This window comes from Numida meleagris, chromosome 1 (genome assembly GCF_002078875.1).
Source record: "Numida meleagris isolate 19003 breed g44 Domestic line chromosome 1, NumMel1.0, whole genome shotgun sequence".
NCBI lineage: Eukaryota > Metazoa > Chordata > Aves > Galliformes > Numididae > Numida > Numida meleagris.
In genome coordinates this window covers 176,902,432-176,922,776 of record NC_034409.1, presented here as the reverse complement: position 1 = coordinate 176,922,776, position 20,345 = coordinate 176,902,432, and the positions used below count along the sequence as shown (strand labels likewise).

Below are 20,345 nucleotides of genomic sequence, written 5' to 3'. Positions count from 1 at the left end.
TAGTTCAGATTAAAATTACTCTTGTTGACTTTGGACTTTTAAGAAAAATGAAGTGGTTACTTGCAACAATTTTATTAGTCATTGAGCCTTGCAGTTCTGACCAGGGTCTCCTAAGTAGAACGACTGTCATTTAAGGAGTCAAGATTTATAGATGAATTTTTTTTACTGTATATTTTGAAAGATGATGCAGTGCTTTGGAGTACATACCATATACTTAGTTTTGAATTCTTATTAATGTATTTTTTATCTTGATGCCATTACTGGACCCACTGTAGTTCAGATTACTAGTTTACACAACTTTTAATGCATATATCTCTCACCATTCTCTACAGAGATGCATTATAAAATTGACTTTCTGCTCAAATATCCAATTATTATGCCCTTCTCTGATCCTTGCTTGTAGGAAACAAGAACAAAAGTGTCTGATATTTTTTTTTCAGAACTTGAGACACAAAAGAAATTTCTATTTCTATATTATATCATCTGTCCTTAAATTATTCAGTGAGCTAGTAAAATCTGTTTTTAGTTACTGTGCTTGAATGTAAGGTTTCTGGCTTTTCTAAGGCAACTTTGTGCTTGTGTGATGATGGAGTACTCTTATTTTTGTTTTTTAGATTCGTCATGAAGTTAGCTTTAAAAATATGACTCATAAGCTGTGTAGTGACCACTGCTTCAATAGATACAGGATGGCAAATGGTTTAATAATGAATTGCTGTGAGCATTGTGGGGAGTATTTGCCCAGTAAAGGAGCTGGAAACAATACTCTTACTATTGACGGTCAGCAGAAAAGGTTCTGCTGTCAGAACTGCGTTGGTGAATACAAGCAGGTAATTATTTCTCAACCTATGAATTAAAATGAAACCAGTATTAATTCTCATTAAATTTATGCTCTTATTTGTAACATGTTTTTTTAATCTTCAAGTCGTAAGTAACAAATTTTTAAAAATGAAATGAATGCTAGAATACAAATGGGGACAAACTAACCCAAGTTGGTCTTCTACTGTTGGCTTTCTTTCGATGTTACTGTAATAACAATACCTATTTGTTATAAACCAAATATCATTGCAATTAACCCTTCTCTTAATTTCTTTCTTTCTAATGGGTGCATCGTTTAGGAGTGTATTAATAACAAGCCTGTCATGCAACCTTACTAGTCCCTAAGTGGTGTTCTTTTCTGGATAGAAAAGCTGGCTTGTATATAACTGAAACTTTGAAAAACACACAGGGCATGTAGGTTGGATGTTGCTGTGAGAATACTCTAACACGTTGACTGTATACCTGTACTATGTCTAATCTCCTTCACTGTACATCGTAAGATTTTGAAATTGATAGTTACTTTCATTGTTCTGTATGCTAAATTTCGTGTTTTCATTTTTACTTGGTTTGGGTTTCACTTATGCTTAAAAATAATTCCAAATCAAGAAATCTGTTGGTGAGTAGTGATGCACTTTACATTTTACAGAGCCAACTTAGCTCTGAACCACTGCTAACACTGTTTGCAAGGTTTAAATGTTAATCACAGTATTTGAAATATTAAATACTTTGGGGGATTATATGCAATTTGGAGATTTTTTAATTTTTTTTTTCTCAGTATATACTGCTTGTAGTTTCTAGGAATAGTGTTGTGAAATCTGAAATTACTGTTTTACTAGGAATTAATTTCTTTACCTGATTTTAAAGTTTACGCTTGGCTATGTGAGTGACCCCAGGGCTGCACATTGCTTTGGGTTCATTCTTCATCACCTTCCATTTTTTTTTTTAAGAAACCAGTGACCCAAGAGAAACAAGAAACCAGCACTGGATGTTAATAAGTTCCATAATGTTGCATCATGTATGTTTGTATTTTCTCTTAGGACATTCAGTTTTGCTACTTTTGGGGTTGTCTGTTCTTATGTCTATGCAATGTGCAAACGGCAATACTGGAAACATGCATATGTAAATAGCGTAACTGAAAACATAACATGAGCATTGTTCTTTTGTCACAGCTAATCCAAAAGGGACAGGATAGGTTTCCAAGATACTAAAAACATAGGCATGCCCAGAAGCCATGGGAAGACTTGAAGAAACGTTGAATACTGTCTCTCGAAGAAACAAAAAGGCTTGAGATTAACTTTGAACTTGAGACATTCCCACACAACCAATATAACATGCACTGCATATGGAATTAAGAAATGAACGTGGAATTTTGGGAGGTTGAATGATAAATCTGTACTTTACTTCCATTACAGACTGTACTCTGTTTGTTCAGATGTTTTTGTACATTATGTTTAGATGTGTATTTGAGAATGGGAAGTGTGTGGGTAGCAAGTTGCATATTGTAGTTTGATTTGGGGAGGAGTCACAGTTTGCAGAACATTGGAATCTTCGTAAGTAGTGGTGGATATTGCACATTATTGTGCAGATCCTTAAGAGAAGCTTTAAAATTCGGAAACTCACATTGTTTTGGTGCATTCAGTTCTGACAGGAGGCTTTATTCAAACAAGTTTTTTTTTTCTGGAAATATTTGGTGCTGGGGAACTGTAACAGGCTGTGAGAAGCTTAACTCTAGTGCTTATGTGCATCTTGTTTGGACTGGTGATTAAATGTAGTTAATCACTGGTAGATTTCAAACGCTCATGGAGCATGGGAGTTTGGGGGTGTTTTTAAGAACTGATTTTGAGTTAGCTTTATTAGTATGTTGTTGTAGGTGTCAAAGTTGCTCAGGATGCAGCAGTAGGTATTTCAAAGTAACTAGTTGTCTAGCAAGGTCCATTTAGGTTTAAGCTTCCATTTTGATTAAGGTTTTTGAACTGAATGTATTCAAGGAAATTCTGTTTTTGAGAAGGAATTTAGATTTTGGAAAATGTCACTGAAAACTCATTGGGCCACAATGGGTAAATTGTAGGTTTCTTTTTTCAGTAGTGACGGTATTTTCTTGGAAATTTTTGATTCAGATCAGGCTATTAAGGGAAGAAGAGAATATGGGAGTACTGCTGTTACATACTGAAATAAACACTGGAATCAATAATGTAGGAAAAGTTGATGTCATTTTTTTATTACAGCGTTGTGCTATACAACTTGTTACTATGTGTCACATAAGTTTCAGCAAATGTTTTCTTACATTATTGTAAAATAAATAGGTTTTGCTGGTACGAGCTTTGTTAAGCAGTTTATATTGTAAATGTCCTAAGACTCACTATGCTTTACTTTTGTAGTAGCAATAAACGAAAACTGGTTTTCATTACTTGTACCTATCTATATACTTCATCTCTATTTTTTGAATAAATATTACACTGATTTGAACAATCAATTTTTATCAACTTATCATGGACAGTTTTTCTTCCTGGAATGAAAAATTAAGTTGTGCACAATAAAAATTACTGTGGCTATTGGAATGGCCACTGAGCTCAAGTGATCCATCGTTTATGAAGAGTTTCTTTCCTCTGCCTTAGACTGTGTTGGTGGGAGGCAGGGAAATAAGAGTTTTTCCTGCCATGGGGAGTAGGTCTTTTTCTGCAGTGCCAAAATCATGTTTAAAAATGATGGATGCCTGTAGCTTTCTATGTACTATTTCAGAACCTGCTTTAAAACTGTGAGACAAATGGTCTTGAATTTTCTGTGCTGTTTTCTGCTTTCCTGGTAGGAGATGGCTCTCTCCTTACCTACAGCTGATGAAATTGCAGAGCTTAAGTTTCTTTTACTTTGGAGAATAAATAGGAGAGCACAAACTAAGAACTCAAGGGGGGAGAAAAACCACAAAAATTTAGATAGTCGTAGCCTAACTTATGATCACTGACTATATGCAAGAACAAGTTAGTTTCCTGATAGCAAAGCAGCAGTTCATGAAGACAGCTAAGTGCAAGTCAAGCTGTTTATTAAAAAAAAAGGGAAAAAAAAGCAAGAGAGAAAATAACATTAAAACCCTTCATCCCTAAAAATGCAGAAAAATACAGTCACTATGACTTCAGATAAAATGATGTCAAAAGAAAATCCTTGCTGAAGCAGATTTATTAATTTTTATTTTGTAAACCTGCGAACAACTACTACTACTTGATTGTATATTTTGTTTTGAGCTGAGGTTCAGGCTCTTCACATCTAGGGAAGCAAGGACTTAAAGGTGCAAAAAGAAAACAAGAAACAACCCTGGAGATGAATGAGATTAGTATCTGACAAGGAGGTGACTGTATTGCCTGCATAATTGTGCAAATGCTGAAATACTTTGATGTCTTTTGAGTAGGTGTCCCATAATTAAAACAAGAATTTACCCATTTTAAAAATCATTTTATGTGCAACAAATTGAAACAGACCTCAAATGCGCTTGCAATTAAGACATATTAACCAAAGCAGTTATGTACATTGTTTCAGTGTTTCTGCTCCAGATACTATTTTAGATACTCTGTACCAAAAAAACCCAAAAGTAACCGCCTTCATTTTCACTTAGTTTCAATCTTGTTTGTGCCTTGGTTTGTTGGAGCAGATACGGATCTGACAACCTTGTTCTAAGTAAGAAGTGAATTCCATGACTTGGCTTGTGCTACCAGCAACACCTTCTGACTTAACAGCTGCATTCTTTAACTGCTTTGCTTAATGGCCTAATCAGTCCAGTGCTCTTGATTCTGACATGAAAGGCATTTGATGCTTTACTAACATTCCTTTACTTTTTTCTTTCATTGTTGCTTTTTTTTCTTGTTTCCTTAACTAAAATTCTTGTTAAGATGTGGTTGGACTTTGTTGCTTTGGGTGCTTCTTAAAAGCAGTGGTCTTCATGTGCTGTCAAAAAAAATAGCTGTGCAATATCTTTTATCTCGTGAAAATTTTTCTTCAGCATTGAATGGAAGTGTATTGCGTTTGTCTTGCTTGTTTAGATGAAGACTTCTTGAATGTGCTTAAAGACTAACCAAGCTGTGCCATCTCCTCAAGCTATCTGTTCACTTACAGAAAAGCAATAGAAAAAGCCCAACCCAGGCAGCTTTTTCTTTCTTTGAATTCTGTTCTTTGCTTTACATTTTATTCTGTGAAAGTCTTCTTAAAACTTACTCCATCTACTTTATGTGTACAGAGGTTTAGGAACCATCAGTATATACTGTTACATACATACCTGTTCTGCAGCCTAGTAATATTATTAGAGTTCATATTTACTCTCACAAAAGGTACTGCTATCTACTGGTTTAAATTTTATTGAATGCTTTGCTAAAATATCGTGTGGCATAGTATTACAATCGAAGTACTTAGGGTTTTTAACTTGCTCAATGCAGTGTCTGTGATTTTCCATGCTTCTTGAGTACTAAGACTGATCTGTACTGCTGTTTCTATTTTGGGGGGGTTGCTGGGGTTGGATGTTTTTTTGTTTTGGTGAATTTTTTTTTTGGTAGTACAAATAGTTATGTAATTTGCTTCATGCAATTGTCACTGCTCTTTAACCTATTGTTACAAATGACTGTGTTTCAATAAATACAGCTGATAAAACTAGTGACTGTGGAGGTTGAGCAGCCCCTAGAAATGCTGACTTCTCAATTTTTTTACTTCTTATTTCTGGTCTCTTCAAAGAGACAGTGTTGTGGTTCCAGCATTTAAATCAAACTGATTTAATGGTAGAGCCTCTTTCTCAGGTAGCAAACTAATTCTGTCTGACTTTATAGATAGAATGGCTTGGGTTGGAAGAAACTTCAAGGATCATCAAGTTCCACCCCCTGCTGCAGGCAGGGTTGCCAGCTGCTAGATCAAGTGCTAGATCAGATTGCCCAGGGCCCCCATCCAAACTGGTGTTAAACACCTCCAGAGACAGGGCATCCACAGCTTCTGTGGGCAGCCTGTTCCAGCAGCTCATCACCTTCTCAGTGGAAAATCTTCCCCGATGTCTAAACTCCAAGTAATACTTAATGTGGTATTAAGTGATCTGTCTTATCACTTAGCTTAAGTAACCTCAAATCTGATACAGCTTATACCTCTACAAATGGGAATAACTAGATTTTTTCTACCTCATCTCCCATGGTTTAAATGACCATTTCTTGACAGATAAAGACTTATGTAATTTCCCCTTCCTTCCTGCTCAGATTTTGTTTTTGTTTCTCTTTTTTTTTTTTATTTTAGTGTTTTGAGGCCACTTGGTTTTACACCTCCAGTTGCTTGTGTCTCTGATACAAATCAAGTTGCTCTAGAAAATATCCTTTTCTTCTGCTTTTTATTTTAACATTTCAAATGTCTTTCTTCAAATGCAGAGTCTGTTGCTCTTCAATTAAAAATCAAAACTAAAAAACACACTATGTAGAGATATTAGTAGTTAAGTGTGTAGGATATTTTCCTCCTCTCCCATGTTTTATAGATATAGTGAAGTAGGTACATCAGAAGTCTATTTCTGAAGAAATGCACTTAAAATTTTGAGATGTGGTCTGCAAGGGAGCACAGGAAATTATTATGAAGAGGAAGCAAGGAGGTGTTGTGTCTAGGTATTGATGTTGAAATGGAAATAGCCACATCAGTGTACCGCCGCACCTGGGATCGTTGAAGAAGGTTGAGAAAAAGCAAACCACAGAGCTGAAACAGGAAAAGTTTTCAGTTAGTCAGTGTAAGAATAACTTTGAGGTAAGGGAGGAAGGGATTTTCAGCTCTGTTTTCCCTAAGTGTTTGGAGAGTGGAAGTGAAACTGAGAAAAAGAGGAGCACCAGCAGAGAGTGATGCTAGAGAAAAGTTACTGCACGTGCTGTTCATTTGCTTCTTCAGCATGTTCAGCTGAAACACAAATTACTTGGTGTTCAGGGGCCATAAAAGCAACTATTTCAACCTTTGCTCTTAAGGCTTGTGTGAATGCTTTTGAGGTGTTACTAATCTTAAAGTCTTCAGTTGGAGCAGGGAAGAGTTTACAGTTGTTTTCTTGTTAGAGAGGTAGTTTGGGTGTGATATTACAGAAGACTGAATAAATAATATAGTTCCTTCTTTCTTTGCTGTTACAGATTCTGCTGACATCTGCTTCTTTTCTTAGATGTGTGTGCTGCTTCTGGATCCATCTGGACCATCCTTCTTTCAAATAAATCTGAAACACTTTAACAGCTGCTTCCTTGATTGCCTTACTGATGCAACTCTGTTATCCTAGAATTCCATGCAGTGAATATCTGTACTATTGTACTTAAATAGTTTTTCTCTTCTCTGTCCTTTACCATTCTGTTTGAACACAAGTTGAGTCTGTTTCTGCACCAGAATATTTTCTAGAAGCTTTCCCTATTTTTAATCTTATTCCTAATACTTAACTGTTACTTCATAGAGCTACAGTATTTACAGATCTTTCTAATGTGTGCCATATGAGTTCAATTGCAAAGCACTTCCTCTGTCTTTAAACAAATCTTTGTGCTGTTTTATAGCTTTGTAGCAATCAGCTGGTCTTCTAGTGTTCTCAATCTACTGGCCCTTGCATGGGAGTGATTGTAGCAAGAACATTCTATTACACTGCAGTTTTTCTTCATCCTTCTGAAGAAATGTAAAGAAGATAATACTACTCTACTACTCTTCTTAATGGAGAGTAATAGCTTGCTGCACAGGTGCCTAGATCTTAGGCACTAATAACCTTTATTGAGATACTCTTGCAGCCAGAAAGTTCAATAAAGGAAACCAATTAGTTTTAGTTGCAAACAGAAGCGAGGCACAGAAGTGCTGTGAAATTGTAATGTTATTCTGGTAGTTATTCTTGGGCTTGACATTACTTCTCAGTGGGACGTGTGCAAGAAGAGCTCTTAACCTGAACCTTTCAGTAAGATATCAAGGAAGGCTTCTTCTAAAAGGATTGTTGCTAATAATGGCAAAAACGTAAATTAAACACCTCCCAAATTAATTTTATTTCCAGAAGTTTGCATTTCTGTTGCAGCGGTACTTTTATTTCTGGAATATATCCAGTTATTCTCTTTTCTTGTCTTGATAGACTTTTGTAGCTATCAATTTGAATTAAACACGATCCTGGCTGATAGAATGAAGATTTTAAATGTATACTGAACTAATGAATCATAAGAATTTGAACCTGTGTGAAGTGTTTTGTCATATTTCTTTCCTGAAGTTACCTACCATGAGGTACACATCATGAAATAGACCTGAGTTCTATAACGTAGAATAGATCTAGAAATCTAATAGGAAGACTGACGTTTACTAACATCTCATGAAAGACTGAGTCATTTTAGAATTAAATAGAAAATAAAAACGTTTAGTTCAATATTTAAACTTTATGCTTTGGGAGAGGTCAAAAACTAACGAGATCTAACTAAAATCTAGATGGATGAGTGAGGGAGAGATGTACTTAGTCATCAAGTTTCCCCTCAGAGGATATCTGCCATTTTCTACAAAATTTGCCTCCATATTAGCTTATCTTTTTCTACTTAATGATGTAGTTGAAACTATTTTATTTACTAATTTGATAGTGGTTTTACTTAAATTTTCTTGATCACATTTAAGGACAGTAATTTTACATTGTTCATAGGTTACTGTAAAAACTCGGGCATAGCGTGGAGGTTTTTGAATTTGCAGGAAATTGTACTTGGAAGGAGAATGCTTAGTACTCTGTCACGATGGTTGGCTCTGAATTCATTCCATCTTTGAAGCTTTGAAACTGAGAGTAGTTTGAAATGCATACATTTTTATCCATTATCATTTTTGACCACCATTAAGGTATCAGAGAGAGAGCAAGGTAAAGTCGGTCTTTCATGTAGAATGGGAGATGACCGCTAAGAAAGCAGCTTTGGAGAAAAAGTTTTGGGTATTGTGATGGACAGGCTGAACTGAAGTTAGCAGTGTGCCCTTACAGTAAAGACTTCCAACTGCGTCCTAGGCAATACCACAAAATCACAGAATAACTGAAGTTGGAATACACCTCTGGAGAGTTGCATCCTTCCCTCTGTTCAGCCCAGGCCACCTAGAGCTATGTTGCAAGGACCAAATCCATAGTTTTGAGTATTTCAGAGGATGAAAACTCTACAGCCTCTCTAGGCAACTTACTACAACTTACTACTATATTAGCAAGGGAGTGATGAACAGGTCAAGGGAAGTTATTTTTCCCCTTTGATCTGCACTTCAGAGACTGATTGTGGAGCAAGGTATCCAGTTTTGGATTCTCCACGATGAAAAATGTTGACGTATTAAAGTAGGTCAAGTGGAAAGCTACCAAGATGTTTTCAAAGGCTGGAGAACATGACAGGGGAGAACAGCTTTGAGAGAGATGAGTTGAGGCTTGAGAAGGCTGAGGGGAGGTGAGGGAGGTTAAACAGAGGATGGGATTGGGCTGTGACAGAGGTGCACAGTGGAAGGATGAGGCGACAGCCACTATTTTAAAACTAAGGGACATTTGATTAGATACAAGGAGAAGTTTTTTTGTTGTTTGTTTGTTTTTAATCTGGGAGGCTGATGAAATACTTCAGAGAGGTTTTTTTCAAAGAGGCTGTGGGATGCCTGTCCTTGAAGATGATTGAATTTGACTGAACAAGACCTGAGCAACCAGCTCTGGACCTGCATTAAGCAGTGGATTGCACCTGATCTCTGGAGATCTCTGGAAGTCCCTTCCTGCCTGTGTGATTCTGTGCTTCTGAAATGAGGAACAAAGCAGTGATGTTTAAAATGAAATGGAGAAGTTATATGTTTTCTTTCCCTCTTAGTCAATAACGAAGATTTCAGTATTCCTTGTTCCATTATTTTCTCTACTAATTTTTTTGTCTCATGAAATATTAACAGCGCAGATACAGCTTTGTTTTTCTTTAGTTTTCTTTTCTAAACTCCCTTTTCCTTGTGAATGGCAAAAATTATTCAAGTTCAATTAGACAGAAAAATATTCCATAGTAAGGGAATGAGAACAAGTGTACTGGTTCACATCAGGAATTGTGATGTCTGCAGTGCATGGAAGCGGGCATTCCAGGACAGGTGTGTTGATGATATTTTCTCCTGGGCTTCTGACTCTCTAGATGAAAGGATCCTGTTTACTCTTTTTAGTGAGTGTTTTGAGTGCTTGTATGGCTCCCAATAAACACACACACAGTGTTAGCATCCATGACACTCTTCACTAAGAAGTGGTGACCTTGTTATGTGAAGAGCCATCCACTTTTGTTTGTCTTCAGCATCTTTCTGTTGAACTTCAAGTGAGTTCTTATCTTAAAAAAGACAATAAACAGTTGATCTGTAGTGCCTCTCATTATACTGTTCTTGGTACTGTAGATCTGTCGCTATAATTTGTCTTGCTTCTGGGCCAAAAACATGCCTCGTGTTCTTCTACCCTATGCACTTACGTGATTCTTCTTAGCTTTAGTGGATCTTATGCTTGCTTATTGCAGCTTCGAGAATACTTTTAGAGAAAGGGTTCTCAAATTTTACTCCTACAGGATGAAATGAATGCTGCAGATTCCTAGAGATGAAAGGCAACCTGTTGTGATGAATGTGAGAATGCAAATGTAATAGTACCTGAGAACCATGAGAAGCACTGTAAATGGGGAAGCCTTTGTGGAGGACTATTAAAATATATCTTCAGTGTAGCTATATAATACAGATATATTAACAGCTTCAGATGCACTTGAATGTCTTTAACAGCGCTGATCTACTTCTTGTTTTTGAATAGTTTGAATATTAAAACTTAGAAGTTTGGGGAATGCTGACAATAGTAATAAAAGTACACAAAGTTCAGCTTAAAGGAGATGCCAAGCCTTTGGAAGCGACTGCTTCCAAAATAAGTAAGTGTAGTAAGTACTGATCAGCTTATTATAATTTCTTCTATAAAGTATTTTTGTCTTGCCATCTCTTGTAGTCTGATTTTTATTTCAGACTGAGAACTTGTGGAAGTTCCACTTAACTCTGTTGTTTTCTGATTACGTTCCTGAATGCTGTTTGTTAAGCTGTATCATCATTTCCACCAGGACTTATAGATTTGTATTTCATTTTGTTCTAGAAATACCCACGTGCATGTATAGTCTTAGTTTCTAATGGTCATTGCTGAGTGAACTTTTTCAGAGAAGCAAAGCTCAATGTAAAGTGTGATCACCTGTATTCTCACTGACATAACTGAAAGTATTCTTAATTTCCAGTTTTGTCTCTTCAGCATGCCAGAGGAGATAAGCATGTATTGGCAGAATAGCTTTAAGTCATAGGTCACTGGCTGCATTTTGATCTTGGTACCTAGTATGAATTTTTCCAGTATTGTGGCTGATGAGGAGGATTATCAGGTATTGGTAATATTTTTAAAGACAAAAAATTAAAGCAAGATGGGAAGGCAGGATATTGGAACTGTGTAAAATACTATCCTATAGGTAGAAGCTTGATATCTTGGCACAGCCTCCTTTTAGGAGGGAATCCACAGTAAAGGTTTCATTTAAGTGGCATGTGCAAATTTTGAAGTTGCTGTAGTATCTTGAAATTTTGTTGGTCTCTGGAAGATGCTACACCCAGTCTGTGGAAGAAGTTTCAGTAGAGTATTTTCCTAATACTTAGTAAGCTGCCTGTCTGTTTGTCTGATGTGACTCATCATAGTTTAAACTAAGAGTTCTCTAACCAAGGAAGGTGTATAGACATTTCTCTATGGTGCATGAGGTGCATACTTTGCTGATAGGTAAACAGTGCAAGTGGCAGGTCAGAATTACTGAGTTTTGTCTTCTTGCTTTACAATTGGTATTTCTGCTTGGTGGTATATTTCTTTGCTTTTCATAGAACATTTATTCCATTCTGTGGGAAACTGTTCCTTGTCTGACTATGGTACTGAGAGATGCCAAAATTCAGTGTGGTGTCAGGTGCGTGGGGTTGCAGTTCCTCACTGGGTCAAATGAGGATCACAGGAACTCTGCAGTGTATATTTTCTGTGTGGCAGACCAGAACTAAGAGACTTTAGAAGCTAGAAAAGTTCTCCAATGAGTGTTTTTATTAAGCAACTTCAGCTAACTCATAGGAATATTAAGGATGTTTGGGTGAAGAATACTATGTTTTTTCCCCAGGTTTAGCACCATTATTTACGTCATGCTGAACTGCTATTTCTTGTCATACAAGAAGTCATTGTCCCACCATCAAGGAGAGAGAAACTGTTGTTTCAAACTCTCTAACTCATCCGAGCTTGTATTCTCCTATCACAGTTCACAGTTTGTAGGTGGTGGGTGGTTATTTTATCATTTTATTTTTTCAGAGTTTGTATGTTTTTTGTTTTTACAGAGACATTTAATTTTAACCATTTTCCCTCCAGGAGGGAAAGACCCAACCATAGTGCCAGTGGCATTTGAGAAGGTGATTATGAGAGTCAGTTAATATAGGGAAGTTCTGATGGGGGAGAGAACTGCAGAAGTAAATAAGTTTTCCTCTGTGTTTGTTATACTAAAATGTAAAACCAAAAGCCAAACATAGTTTTAACTAATGAATTGTTTTGCTTTGTTTTATGTTTTAGAAATATGGCAAATTAACATCTTGTACTGGCTGCAGAGCTCAGTGCAGGTTTTTTGACATGACTCAGTGCATAGGACCTAATGGATATTTGGAGCCATACTGCTCAACTGCATGCATGAACACACACAAATCAAAATATGCAGAATCACAAAGTAAGTGACAAGGATGATAGATATTCTTCACTGATAAGAGTAGACCTGATTTTTTCTTTTTTATTTGAACAGTGGGAGTGGATTATCTTGTTTTAGAATGGATCAATGAAGATGCTTAGTGACTTTAGGTTTTAAATGTAGATTTTATAAAAAGATTATCTTATATTTAACACTAGTCGAGGAACCCATGGAAGAGACTTCTCCTCACTGACCTTTTGCATGATTTCTGGAACTCTTCAGCAGGTTTAAGGCTTCTGGGTAAAAAAAGGTTGAGACATAATGTGTTCTGGTCTGCCACAGAATGACAATGCAGTTACCATGCTTGTGAATTAATATTTTCTTGTCTTGGTGCCACTCCATTTTATCTCCTCAAGCAATTGTTGATAAATTTTATCTCTTGGTGAAGGATGTAGGTAGTTGTAATGTATGTAGATATTCTCAAGGAAAGATGCTTAACCTGGGTGAAAGAAATGGCTAAGTTCAAAACTTGTGTTCTTCAATACACAAAGGAGACCTAGTCTCAGTTCATCAGACTCTAAGTTCAAAGTGGTCTACTGAGTTTTGTAGAAGGTGGTACTGCTTCATATTTAGTGCTGAGCCTTAATGGAAGAATTCAGCAAAAAAAAACTCTCCATGATTTTTTCTGTGTTATGTGACTTAGAAGCTGGCTGGAAAACAGAAAAAATTTAGCTTTTTACATTGAAAAGCTGACCTGTAACCCAGTATTTCTTGCATTACTATTTTGTATTAATTTTGTTTGTAAACTACGTTTTTCTTTTAGGTATGGAAATTATTTGCCACTTTTGTAAACGAAACTCTTTACCTCAGTATCAAGCCACAATGCCTGATGGAAAACTGTACAACTTTTGCAGTTCCAGTTGTGTAGCTAAATTTCAGGTTAGCTGTTGTGTTAAATATTTTCCTCCCTTAATATTTGTGTACCTGTGTTTGTGTTAAGTATTTGCATATACAATTAATTTGCTTTTATATACATGTTTATGGCTTTTGATTAACATAGATGCTTATGGCTCATAACAATTTCTTTTGAAATTACTGTTTCATAATAACCCTGGCTAACATCCTAAACGATAATGCATTTCTCCTTGATGCTATAAGAGAACACAAACCAGTACCATTGCCCACTGTATTTTTCCCACTCCAACCTCTATAAAGAGGTGAGTTTTGCTATTGTGCATTGATAATTAACACATTTCATCTCATTTGTGCTAACTGCAGTCACATAATTCTCATGTTGAATAATATATATATTTTGCTAACAAAGGTGTGTGACATCAGGAATAGTGACTCTCTGAAATGGAAGGTAGGAACTAAGTCATTAGAACTTCTGTGGATGGAACTAGCTGTTTAAATGATGTCCAGAAACCAGAGTGTTGCAAGCCTAATGGTAAGCACACTGTAAGAGGCTGTTGTACTTTTTGAAAGCATCCTATTTAAATATGATTTAAAGCATATGTAAAAATGCATTGTAATGATTAATCTCTAGGATATCAAAGAACATTTCAAAGATACTTTTAATTTTCTGTATGTAAAAACAGTGTATGGTGTATGATTGGTAGGTGCTCAGTTTGTGAGGAGATGGTTACGCCCATATGGAGGTTTCCCATTTGTCATTAAATTTTGCAGATTTTTGCAAACCAATCTCTTAATTACTTCCTTAACCTCAACCATGTAATGACAAATCAGTTGTACTTGCAAACTCATTCAGCCTCTGTTTCATTCTGTGTGGTCTTACAGTTGATTGCAGCCCGAAGAGCTCTCAGATTGAAAACTTTGTGTTATTTGAGTGAGAAAAATAAAGGTAGTGAATGACAAATGCAGCCTGGGCCGGGCCTTCTTGGATTTGCAGAGAAATCAGCATTTGGCAACATTATTGAATATAACTGCAGTTCTCTTGATGCTGCTGTGGGTTCTTAATGAGACGTTGCTAATGCTTCTGATGTGGTTTCAGCACTATGTGTTGGTCTCTCTTTAATGTTGTGGTGGAGTTTAATTAGAACAGTTGTACAGTCTGTAAGTTCTTAGTAAGACCAAGGACACGAAGGTGGTCTATCAGATTCTAGCTCTTGATAGTTTCCATGTATACAGCGTCTAGAAGAACAAAATGTTTTCATCATTAGATAAGAACTGATCATATGAAAAGAGCTTCTTCTGTTCACTTAGTATTTAGATGGGAAGGGAATTGTACAGCACAATGTGAGCTTTGGACATGTGACACATTGGGGACTGAACTAAATTTATTTCATTCAGTCACGTTGGAATACTTTCTGTAATGATCTTTTGAAAAAATAACTGATATATTATGATTCTCCATACTTTTCACTGTTTCCTAATGTGGATAACTTTTGTTTTACTTTTCTGGTGCTATATTAATCCATTTCTCTTACTGTCCTATTTTTTCTGTAGTCTTCAATCTGTTAGGAATTATCCTTCTCACAGCAAAATAATTGCTGTTCTAGGTCTCTGCTTCCCTTCTGCAAAAACTTTTAGTCCTTTTGGTTTACAGATGGATCGGAATGTTTAAATTCCTAATTTTGGTTGCAGTGTTTTAGGGTTGGTTATTTTATGTATAACCTTATGTTTCTAGCTAATTGTTGCTTTAATCTATTAAAATACTTGTAGATTTAGCGAAACTGCTTGTTGTGCAACTTATATCCATATCTGTGCTTCCCTCCATGCAGACAGCCTGCAGTAGCATTCATTCCTGTAATAAAGAGTGTGAAGAAAGGGAAAATAGTGTGACTGATGGAATCGTTGTTCAGTAGTTGGCAGTAGAATAGTGCAACTGTATCTTGTTCTCTCAAGCTCCTGTTGGAGGATGGCGTTTGAGAGCAAGGGCAGAACTGCTCCAAAGCTGTATTGTTTTAATCCAGTTTTGCTGTCAGTAACTTTCCTGGATCAGCTGAAGATCTTGTACTGAACTTGTTTCTTAAAGAGACATAAAGTTGCTTATTTGTTTCTTGTGAACATGGAGGCTCGGTACAAATGTCTTACCAAAGTTAGCAACAGTAAAAGTATAAATGTCTTGAAAACAAGCTATCTTGTCAAAACTTAGGAAGTTTTAAAAAAATTTGTGCTAAAACTTTTATTTTTCAGTTTATGGATATATTTGAAGAATTGTAGAACCAGTATGTGTAAGAATTAAAAGTACTTTCTTTGTGTAGCTGGTTGCTCACTGTATTTTCACAGCTGGGTCGTGCTCTCTCTTACCATCATTGTAATGTCTGCAAGTGCTCTTACACTCCTTACATCTCTCTCACTTTCTCTTACTCTTTCTCAAAAAAGAATTTGTTGAAGTGGAAGCATGTTGCTGATGCTTGGCATGCATGTTATAGAGATAGTGTTCCAAATCTGATTGTGATAAAAATAATTGAGGGTTCCATGGTGAGCTTGGAAGGATCGTGTGTGAGGGTAAGGAGGATGTTTGGTTCCTTCCCTATTTAACTTGTACCTAATATTGCCTTTGCGCAGTCCTGATGGGTGACGTTATGCTTCTGCATAAAAGATTTCTCATATGTATTTGCTTCTCTTTCATGTTCATGAAGAACAATTTGATTCTTTCAAAGTTCTTTTTCTTGAAGTAGAGAAAGAAAATGACTGCAGTTAGACTGCCTGCTACACCTTCCACATATACACTTACAGACACGAATGTTTCCACAGTTTGATTTTGTATTGCCGTGAGCAAGGATAACCCTTCTGTTATTTATTGCTGAGGTGACAGGGAGTGGCAGGGGCAGGCCAGAAGCAGTAGTGCTGCACTGGTCTTCTCAGAACACTCCTGCGCAGTGTCTGCCTAGTGTTCAGTTGTGATGTGACATCTTAGAACAGTTTATGCTGGTTGTATTGAAGCCTGAAAAGGGCTTTACGGTGATGTTTAGTTTTGCTTGGCTCTTCCCATGCCCTTTCTATTCAGGACAGGTTCAAGAAATTAAGATTGAATTCAGAGATGTACATACATACATACATGAATATGATTTCAAGTATGTATTTGATAAAGCGTACCAATGAAGTCTTGCTACTCATGGGGATCTGTGAAAGATTTTAATGAGTTTACTAGCTCAGTGATTGATTGTGTGTAATAATGCTTCCAGATAATTCCTAAAGATAGTGTCTGTTCTAAGTATCTTGTAATTTAGGGGGAAGACAAGATGATGAAAATACTACATGCTTGTCATCTTGTCTCACTAAAACACTATGCAGAAGCAGTCCTTAATTGCAAGCAATGTAATAGGAACTTTAAGGAGACATACTAAATCACGCTGTGATTAACTCTTGGTTTAACTATTATTTTTGCTTGCTTAAGAACTATCAGTGATGTGAATTCAGTTCTTTACTGATTTCTTGAAAAAAAAAAAAAGTGACCATAAGTGTTTGTGATTAAAAAACAAAGCAAAAAAACCAACCCACACTTCTTCTTTTAGAACCATTAATGCTTAATCACTCAGATTTTGTCTACACTTGTAAGTAAATATTCTTTAGACTGTTTAAAGAATATTTAAAACAATCTAAAAAATTTTAAACAGTCTAAAACTCCATGATTCTCATATCTTCAGCTTTAGGTTTTCATCTGCTGGTCTCCTAGACTAGTTAGGGCTTGAATTTCCATTGCAGTAAACAGCTGGAGAAATAAATAAAAAGAGGTAAAAGTGCCACGCATCAGAAAATAACAGAAATCAATATTTTTTATGCTATAGCCCTCAAGGGTTTTGGGGTGCTGTATTTAATGGTAACTACAGACATCAGAAATACACTTACTTTTTTTTTTGTAAGCACTTACGGTATTTGATCTTCATTCCTTCCTTTATCTTCAGTATTCTTGTACAGATTGTCACATCTATTACTTCTTTAACATTTCCTTCATTCATGAACTGGATGCGGTAGGTATGTTTGCTTTGTGATTTCTCTTTGTTTTCAGCCAGAACTTACAGGGTTTTCATTGCGATTATGTAATCCACATGGCAGCCTGTGTTGAGAATGGTGTTTGCTTTGTGAGGAAACCTACAAAAGCACAGGTTGGACCTTGACCTCAAAATGCCTTTGTAACTCCTGTGTTAGTACAGTTCTTAAGCTACACATTTAGAGCAGCAGAAAATCTAGGAAACCTCTCTCAGCCGCAGGGAGGTTTGCTGGAGATAGAGGGATAAATCTGGCAGTGCTGTATGTGTACACTAGACTGTTTCAAAGTTGTTGTGGGTAAATGGACCATTGAGATAAAGGTGATGTTTTTTTCAGTGTCTGCAAACTCCTTATACAGGATGTAGCCCATCTGTTGTATGATGCTGTTGTCACTGTCAGGTAGCACTCAGCAGTATAGGCCTTGTTACATGAGGGTATGTGTCAATAACCACTTTTATTTGTCTTAGTGTAGATGAAGTTTTAGTAACATGGCAGTCTGAAGCGTAGTGTTCTGTTCATGCAAGTCTTTCACGTTTTCACTGGTATGAAATGGGGAGGTAGTAACAAATGTGTGTAAGGAGATCTTGTTTTTAAAAACATCTGTCTTGTTGGGAATGGTATGGGAAAACTTGTAGAGAAGATGGATATAAAGAATTTGTACTCTGGATCTTTCAGGTGTACGTGATTGCTACTAATTCAAACCTTGTCTTGAGTGTTCCGTGAGTAATGTGCCAGTGGTTGGCTGATCTAGGGACATGCAAAAGATTGTCTGGGGAATATATGTAAGACCTACTGGAAGACTACTAGTGCTATAAAGTAGAGTTCTCTACCTACTGATTGTTGCAGAAATTCACGAAGTGAATTATCAAGTTAAAAAATAAAAGCTTATTCCTACATATGAAATCTATAATATTTCTCTCAATCTGAAAACCCATAATTGTTTGGGTCCTGGCTATTTGAAGGATTGTGTCTTCCAGCCATGGTCATTGAGGCCAGCCTGGACTATTAGCTAGTTCTCTCATAATCTGAGTAGATGCAGGTTTATCACTAAAGGCCTGTTACTTAATTATTTTTTTTTAAATAATATTATTAGGGAAGGTGGTGATTATCTGCTTTGGTCTGGTTTGGATTTGAAAATATTTCTGTGGGTCTTTGTCTGAAATTCTTTGACCAAAGTAAGGCAAGTATTTTGGGATTAACAGATGTTCAGTTTAGGGAGGTTTTTTTGTTGTTCTTTCCTTTTTTTTTTTAATCTCAGATAACAGACACTAGAAATGTAACATAAAAGAAATATGAACCAAAATGCAAGGGTAAAGCAAGGGTAAAGGTTCATGTGTGGAAAATCTAAGATGACAGGAGAAGAAGGAAGAAGACTAACCTGCTGTGCTTTTGCCTAGAAATGCTCTTGTGTTTATCTGTAAACTCCCAGATTTTCAGACAATGTAGGCTTAATCAAAAAATGCATTTTCAAAGTAACTCTAATTGTAGTGATGTATATGTATATGTTTTTGTTTTTCAGGCTCTCAGTGTTCAGTCTTCAACAAATGGTCAGTTTGTGTCTCCTGGTGATATTCAATTGAAATGCAATTATTGCAAGAGTTCTTTTTGTTCAAAGCCAGAAGTACTAGAATGGGAGGTAAAGTGTTCTTCCTTTTTATTTTTAGAATGGTGAAATGTTTACAAAAGGTTAAACCTGTAACTGTGATGTGGTTTTTCGAGATAGCTATTTTATAAGGCATTGAGACTTTTAAGTTAATAAAATCTGTGGTTCTGTAGAATGTAATTCAACTTTGGTATGGATAACATATTATCCATATTATCTGTTCATGTAACAAATAAAAACACACCTGTGGAATTTAAGGAGAAGTGTAATTTTTCACCTCAGCTGAAAATTTGTGATCTACTTTTATCTTCAGTTATTGTACTGAATAGCTGTGTGAATAGACCACTGTTAGGCTGCTCTGTATACAGAAGGTTCTGAAGAGGATATGCCAAGAGTGACTGCCATGTTTTTCTATTTAGCGTTTTCATATAAATTGACTATTTGTAGCACTTGAGTAAGCATTTCTCATTTTTAGCATAAGAAGCCATGCCCTAATTGTATGCTTTCATGTTTGTTTACATGGCATGTAAAAATATGCAGTTGTACTTAGCAGATCTTAAGATTTCATGTTAACCCTCTTTGTGATGCTCTGTAATTTTGTGTTTAGAATAAAGTGTATCAATTCTGCAGCAGAGCATGTTCTGATGATTATAAGAAACTACACTGCATAGTTACATACTGTGAATACTGTCAAGAGGAGAAAACACTGCATGAAACGGTGAATTTCTCTGGCATCAAAAGACCATTTTGTAGTGAAGGTATGTATGTATTTGAGTTGCTTTTTTTTTTGTTTGTATGTTTTCCTGAGGTCATTGTAGCTTTATTGCAGTTGACTTACTGTACCAGTATTTAACGTTAAAACGTAAGTTACCGGCTCATTCTGTTGCACCTGAGGCTGAATCAGAAATTTTCTTCATTATTAGTGTATATTTGCCTGTTAATTCATCTGAGCTGCTTTTGTGGTCTCCTGTTGAATTTTTCAAGACTTACAGCGTGTTTTGAAATGTGTGCAGCAGAGCCTATACCCACTCTGCCTACACTGAGTAATACCAAGATTTCTGTTTGGTTAGTATTTTTTAATACAACAGTGGAAATTCTTTTTGCATTAACATTGGAATTATTCTTTGAATAACCTTTCTATGATGCCTTTTGATGTAGGCTGAGTAGTATCATTGTAATTTTCCTGACTGATTACATAGATTTTCTGAAAGAAAGCAAACTATACAAAGACAAGACTACACAAATTGCATAGAATTTTTTAAAGATGCATCAAAATATTGTCTTAATAGAAACAGAAAATAGTCTTCACCTTTCCACTT

General features: G+C 36.1%; 1 protein-coding gene across 10 annotated transcripts in view; it reads left to right on the top strand.

Annotated features, from left to right (window-relative positions):
• Positions 1 to 20,345, top strand: part of ZMYM2 (zinc finger MYM-type containing 2) — a 93,710-nt gene that overhangs the window by 37,208 nt on the left and 36,157 nt on the right. For 9 of the 10 annotated variants that reach the window (XM_021379880.1, XM_021379834.1, XM_021379824.1 and 6 more), the window contains 5 exons: positions 615 to 827; positions 12,359 to 12,509; positions 13,291 to 13,406; positions 18,943 to 19,059; positions 19,634 to 19,784. In XM_021379880.1, coding sequence (XP_021235555.1) covers positions 615 to 827; positions 12,359 to 12,509; positions 13,291 to 13,406; positions 18,943 to 19,059; positions 19,634 to 19,784 — 748 coding nt within the window. The remainder of the gene's footprint in view (positions 1 to 614; positions 828 to 12,358; positions 12,510 to 13,290; positions 13,407 to 18,942; positions 19,060 to 19,633; positions 19,785 to 20,345) is intronic. The other variant, XM_021379861.1, reaches the window with a different exon arrangement.